The 6,950-nt window shown below is 51.1% G+C and overlaps 1 protein-coding gene across 1 annotated transcript; it reads right to left on the reverse strand.

The window, feature by feature from the left end:
- Window positions 1–604: 604 nt before the first annotated feature.
- On the reverse strand, window positions 605–5,957 carry LOC132591265 (uncharacterized). The gene is made up of 3 exons (XM_060269085.2): window positions 5,800–5,957; window positions 5,151–5,647; window positions 605–1,787 (listed from the first exon to the last, which is right to left on the reverse strand). The coding sequence occupies exons 1-3, from the start codon at window positions 5,955–5,957 to the stop codon at window positions 1,213–1,215; spliced, it is 1,230 nt and encodes a 409-aa protein (XP_060125068.1). The 3' UTR covers window positions 605–1,212.
- Window positions 5,958–6,950: the final 993 nt, after the last annotated feature.

Below are 6,950 nucleotides of genomic sequence, written 5' to 3' on the forward strand. Positions count from 1 at the left end.
TTACTTATACCCCACCCATCTGGCTGGGCCTCCCCAGCCACTCTGGGCAGCTTCCAACAGAAAAATAAAATACAGTAATCTATGAAACATTTAAAGCCTCCCTAAACACGGCTATTTTCAAATAGTTATCTTTCAATGTGTAACATGCATATCGACATTCCACAATTTCCCCCACACAGCCATTTCCAGTTTATAACCTGTATTTCTTGCCCAGTGTATCATCATGAAATTCACCTGTTCGTCTTTTGTTCCCCATTGCAATAATAATTTATACATTTTGGAAATTACTTTGTCATTATTTTCTAATAGGTCTCTTTCAAACTGTGATGCTTGATATGATAAACCATTCTTTTTGTCCATTTTATAAAATTTGTTAAGTTGATGGTACTGTAACCAATTGGTCGCTTGTTGGTTAACTCTTCAAACGTCTTTAATTTATACTCAAAATCTTTTCCTGTTGTTGTTGTTTAGTCATTTAGTCGTGTCCGACTCTTCGTGACCCCATGGACCATAGCACGCCAGGCACTCCTGTTTGTGTGTCGAGGCTTCCCAGAAAATTAACTTAAATATCTCACAACTGACAACAGAATTATGGTTTGGTTTTTGGCAAATAATTTCGGGCCACAACTTTATTAAATACACAATTTTAATCCGAGTGTTGGCTTAGGCTTTTGGTTATTCACTCGTCCTTCCTAAAGAAGGACTATCCCCATCTGTCCATCCAGGACAGGACTCAATCAGCTGTCCCCTTAGGACAGGACTCACCTCATCTGCCCCACGTGGCAGGACTCACATCAGCTGTCACCATTGGACAGGACTCACCTCATCTGCCCACGTGGCAGGACTCACATCAGCTGTCACCATAGGACAGGACTCACCACTGTCCGCTTGGACAGTTCCTGCTCCGACTTCCGCATGGAAGTCAAGTAAACATACCTGGGAGTGAGGAGGTGGCTGCGCCCAGTCATTCCCTCCTCACCTTCACCAAGAATGTTCCTCAAGGCTCTTGCTCTTAAAATTGGGCCCACCATTCCCGCCAATGGCGGGATGGTAAGGACAAGAGTGTAAGCCCCGAGATTCCTTTAACGGAATACTTCTATATGGAGCAAACGGAGGTGAGGGTAGGCATCCGTGTGCCACCCCCTCTACCAACCGATTAACCAACCAAAAGCCTAACCGCCAATCAAGCCAGCCCTGGCTTGCCGCCAACACTCAGAGACCTAACCAACTTTTTAAACCCTCAGACACATCACACAGCCAAATGTCATACCCATCAGGGGATAAGTGAACCCCATCATCCCGATATAAAAGCGGGGCTCTAACATTAATTTCGGGATGACGAATCAAACTCCCCCCGATTTCGTACACCCGTTTGGATGCTGCGCTGTTAACCCTCTTCCTAGCTCTTTCCCCAGCCAGAGGAGGAATATCACCCCGCCATTGCATCCTCTGCAACATTTGGGACCAAAAAACGACGGTATCAGGGAACCAAGTCCTTATCTCCAACAAATCTCGTAGGATAGCCAGGCGAAGAGATAACGGGTCCACAGCGAGGATGTCATTTTCTCCCAGCTGGATCACCAGGGCGGACGGGCACCCGAGCAAGAGGGCTTTGCGCCGTAGCAAAGGGAGAAGCTCCCCCCAGCGCATGCCCCTCTTGCCCATCCAGGTCACTTGGATGTTGGATGGAAGGCCAAGTCGAGGACCCAATGGCGTTTGGCCAGCGCGAAGGCCTGCCCAATGGACTATGGAATGTCCCACCATCCATATGTGCACGTCCGCGAGCCCTGGAAAAACATTGGAAAACAAACGACGCTGCAGATTTCCACCTGCCCAAATCCTTAATAGCATCAACCGAAAGACCCCAGTGGGCCGCCGTAGTGGCGGCCCCAATGCGAAAGGAATGAGGAGCGTAATTAGCGGCCACGCAACCGCATGCCACTATCACCTTCCTCATAACTCTAGTAAATTGCAGCCTAGTAATCGGGTTACCATCCTGATGCACAAACAAGGGGCCCTCCCCAGCTGGCCTTTCCGCCAAGAATTTGGCTACGTCCTTAACCGGGCAGGGGCCCGTCTGCCCCGTAGCAGGCAGTCGCATTACTGCTCCTTTACCAGCCTGGTCGGTCTTGGAACTCCGAATCGTGATTAACAATTCCGTTGGTGACAGACGTATGTCCTGGAGTAGCAAACCCCTGGCACCCCCTGACGCATCTGACCCCCTACAATTTCACCAATTCTCAAAGCGCCAAAAAAGGCCACTGAGAAGGCGGCCGAAAACAAACGGGCCTCATATTTAGACCAACACACCACCCTAAGCTTCAATCTCATTTTAGTGAGAAGGTCAAAAGAAATCGGGTTCCTGGTAGGGGAACGGGGAGGACAAAGCCTGCCCCATCCCTCCATGGCCTTACGCACCACAAATTTGGCGCAAGGGTCCCTATTAAAAAACAATTTCGAGAAAAATGAAATGGCCGCAGACTGGAGCTTCATGGTCCTGGCAGCCCTTCCCAGGTGAAACAGGTGTGCCAAATATTGAAGCACCTGGGAAGAAGAGGGGCGGGCCGCTCCCTCCACCGCGAGCGACTGACTGCGAAAAGTTAAAAAGTCAGTCCAAGCTTTTTGATAAGCCCACAGGGTAGAGGGGGAAACAGAAGCAGCTACTCCCTGCAAGACTAGCAGCTGCCAAGGTTCCAAAGACGATCCGGGAAAATCTCCGGCTGATGTTGTGCGTGTGGAACCAGGGACCTGAAGCGCTCCATCTGAAATCGTGACAAAGCGTCAGCTATATCGTTGGCCACGCCCGGGACAAAACGCGCAGAGAAAATAATGTTAAAACGCAGGCACTGCAGCACGAATGCCCGCAGCAGAGCCGATACCCGAGTTGACTTAGAAGATTGTTTCGCAAGGACAGTCACCACAGCCTGGTTATCTGACCAAAAGCATATGCGGCGGTCCTTGAAGTCGTCAACCCAAATATGGACTGCAACTGCTATAGGAAAGAACTCAAGAAAAGTTAAATCCCGCGTGATTTCAGTGTCCCGCCAAGCAGGGGGCCATCTTTGAGCGCACCACCTGCCATTCCAAAACAAACCAAATCCCAGGGAACCCGCCGCATCGGAGTGCACTTGGAAATCGTTGTGCAGGTTTAAAACATCCTGCCACAAGGATACCCCATTGTATTCCTCCAGGAATACCAGCCACATCCTCATGTCAGCCTTCTCACCCTGCGATAAGCGCACCCGGTGATGAGGCCGACGCAGGCCAACGGTGCGTTTGTTCAAACGCGCACAAAAGGGGCGACCGGGTGACACAACTTTACAGGCAAAATTAAAGTGACCCAGCAACGATTGCAGCTGGCGAAGCGTCACTTTTTCCGGCACCAGCATTTCCTCTATCACCCGTCGAAGCGTGGTGATCTTCTCCATAGGTAAGCTGGAAGTCTGGTTAACGGTATCCAGAAGGATACCCAGGTACGTGAGCCTGGTAGCTGGGCCTTCAGTCTTATCCGCTGCGAGGGGCACGCCCAGCTCATTGGTAAGGTCGTTAAAGGCCTGTAGCAGGGTGACGCAGTCACCCGTATCGGCCGCAGAAACCATTAAAAAATCATCCAAATAATGAGTGACCCCCGTTAATCCGGTCTTCGTGCGAAGGGCCCATTCCAAAAACGTACTAAAGCACTCGAAGGCTGCACAGGCTACGGAGCAGCCCATTGGCATGGCCTTATCAAAATAATAGGCGCCTTCAAACTGAAAGCCCAGCAACCAAAAATCATGTGGATGAATTGGTAATAATCGGAAAGCCGATTTGATATCACATTTTGCCAACAAGGCCCCCGGCCCAAACTTTCTGATCATTTTAATTGCCTGGTCGAGAGAAGCGTATTTGACCGTACAAAGCTCCGGAGGGATCACGTCGTTCACGGACGTGTCCCTAGGGTGAGACAAATTATGAATGAGCCGAAACTCACCCGGAGCCTTCTTGGGGACGATTCCCAAGGGAGAGAGATGCAGATTGGGAAAAGGCGGAGACGCAAAAGGACCAGCCATGCGCTGGAGGGCTATTTCTTTATTAACCTTCCACCTTGCGACCTCGTGCATCTCTCTCACCGACTTCTGGTTCCTAGGATTCCTAGCCAGGGGAACCGAAGCTATCGGAATCCGGAACCCGAAGGAGAAACCATCCCGAAGATATGCAGCCGCCTCAATATTGGGATAGGAGGCTAACCAGTGTTTAAGGGCCGGTAACTTAATGGGAGAAAAAGCTAACCGAAGCAATTCACTTTGATGTGGAAGCTGCGGGGGGAGCGGGGAGGGCAGGGGCGGAACCCCTTGGTGCCTGCCTGAATCCTCCCCGACCCCCACGAAAGGGCCGCCGGCCCGCATAGCAGTTAACAGCCGGGTGGCTACCGCCACACCGGTCACAAGTGTGCGCATAAATACACCGCGGGCGCTGACACAGTCCTTTATTGAAATCCCAGCAGCGCAATTTAGGTGCCGCCTTAAAAGGCTGGGTCTTAGCCTTTTGCTGCTCGGCGGGTTTTCGTGAAACCGACGGAGCCACATACGTGGTCCAAAGGTCCAAGTCTTTCCTGTCAAAGCGGGCGGTGTCAATGTTTGACGCCCGCCTACGAAATCGTTCATCATAAGCAATTGCGGCTGCTTCCCCTGCCATGTTATAAGCTGACCTTACGATGGACTGGTACACGATAAGGTGTAGAGCCCTGCGGGGATATGCCGCTACGACCACCCCGGAAAAAACTTGATAACAATCGAGCCAACGCTCGAAAGTCCGCTCCACCTTTCTCTCCCTGCCTTTCTTCTTAGTGCTAACGAGGGCCTTTTCCTGTTCAGGGACCACTTCCTCTGGTGGAGCTAAATCAAAAATGTCTACATATTTACCATCCAATATCCTAGACCTCAATTTAGAGGTCAAGTGACTGCCCGGAATAATATCCCTAGTACTGTTGGTAGAAAATGTGGTTTCTGGGACCAACTCTCCGTCGAGACATTCTTGAACAGCTCCGTAACGAGCACGATGTGAATTCGCTCGACGAGCCCAGGCCCAACGAGGAAGCCCAGAATCCACTTCCCCGTAAGCCCAGTACAACCCCATAGAGTGATCGGAACCCTCGGAGCTAGAGGACGAACCTGAAGTGGTTGAAGCCGAGGTATCATCCTTGCGCCTCTTTGCCCGCCTCCTGGAACGACTTTTGTGACGACGTTTTCCGCCACTCGACACTCTAGCCGGCACTGGGAGGGCTTCCTCGCCGGATGCTGACGAAAGCACCTCGCGCCGCGAGGCGACGGCCAGAGTCTGGGATGGAGCAACGGGCGAAACAACAACATTAGAGGAGGCCCCCGTCTGCCCCCCCTGCCCTTGCCCACTTACTCTGCCCTTGGCCTGCCTCGTCCTCCTGGTGCGCCGAGGCTGCTTCCCCTCACTTCGTCGTTTGACGGGAGGGGGCGCCGGCACCACCATAGGAGTGGAAGAGGCATTCGGCATCAGAACGCCAGAAGGCCCCACGAAGTCGTCACCCGACGTGTCAGCTGGCCCAGACGTGGTGGTCTCAGGCAGTTCCAGAATGTTCCAGAATGGTTGCCATGGTGGACAGAGGCTGCGACGCCGCCACCGTAGCTTGATACACCTGCAGAGGTAGAGGGGGCAGAAAGAGGGTCTGGGCCTTGGCGGTCTGGAGGCATAGCTGTAGTCGCCGCCTTCTGCCCTGCTTCCAGTGGTAAACCAGCAGAGGTCGAGGCGGCAGAATGAGTGGCCGGGTTCTGTAATAAGGCATCAAGCCCAGATCCGAGCTGGGCCAGGGCCTGAGGGTCACCAGCAATGCTAGCAATGAAAGCTTCCACACGACCTGCAGCATGCGAGGATGGCGAACGCAGCTTCTGTGAAGCGCCCCTAATGACCCTCTTAGATTTCCCTGAAGTGGATGGGTGGGCCGCCATCCTGAACTATTAACTACTTGGAATAACAAGCAAACACACGTGGAATCACACAGGGGTGCGTATTACCACTACCACTTTAACCACTAGGCGGCGTCACCCCACCCCTCAAATATTGGAGCCTTCCCAACCAATCTGCAAAACTAACCGCAAAATATTTGGGGACACCCAGGCCTCTGAAAGGCCCCAGGGAAATCAGTTAAATTGTATTGCAGGCTGGGGTAGGCCGGACCCCGGCACACGCCCCGGCCCCCCCTAAAAGGGAGGGAGAGGGAAATGCGCAGGCCAAAGCCAAACTCCCACCCACGCAACCAAATAGAATCCTTAATCAGAATACGTGAAAACTAAATTAACGTGAATTAAAATTAAATTGAATTAAACAATGGACATCAATTAAGCCAATTAAACAATGCAATAAACCCAAAACGCAGGCCAAGCAATGTATTCCCTATCTATTGGGAAGGAACAGTATCAAAACTAACAAGGTGCGATACTGGTGAGGCCAGCCGATGGCATAGAGAACCTAAAGTAGGCTGCAGTACTCAGGCCTCCAATTAAAGGCAAGGAGTAAGAGTTTTTCCTTTCACTTAACCAAAGCAAGCCCACGCAGGTCAAAGCCAATTATAATCCAATTGAATCAATTAAGATTCCTAAATAAAAGGATATAAATTAAATCAAGTAATTAAAGGAAACCAATCAGTTAAAATGACCCAATAAGCTAGTCAGGCAACACAATAAGCTAGTCAGGCAACACAATAAAGTCAACAGCCTGTGCCCACCAAGGGACTTCAATATAGGCTGAGGGAAAAGGCAATTAAATTTGAAGGTGTAGTAACAACTCGTGGCCAGCAGATGGTGCCAAACGCGCAGAAACTGGCTGCAAGCACTCAAGCCTCGAAATAAACTGCAGCCAGGAAAAAAAATTTTCCTCAGCTAAAACAGATGCAAACAGAAAACAAACGCTATACAGGACACAAAAACTAGAGGCCCCCCAGG

The sequence above is a fragment of the Zootoca vivipara genome, chromosome 15 (assembly GCF_965207765.1).
Source record: "Zootoca vivipara chromosome 15, rZooViv2.hap1.1, whole genome shotgun sequence".
NCBI classification, from domain to species: Eukaryota; Metazoa; Chordata; class Lepidosauria; order Squamata; family Lacertidae; genus Zootoca; species Zootoca vivipara.

Bases quoted from the DNA above. Each gene is read 5' to 3' on its own strand.
- LOC132591265 (XM_060269085.2), bottom strand. From the start codon at position 5,957: ATGGCGGCCCACCCATCCACTTCAGGGAAATCTAAGAGGGTCATTAGG. The intron at 5,648-5,799 runs GCTTGATGCCTT...CTACCTCTGCAG, and splicing joins CTGGCCCAGCTCGGATCTGG to GTGTATCAAGCTACGGTGGC. The intron at 1,788-5,150 runs GTTCGTCCTCTA...ATGTTTTTCCAG, and splicing joins CTCGGCTTCAACCACTTCAG to GGCTCGCGGACGTGCACATA.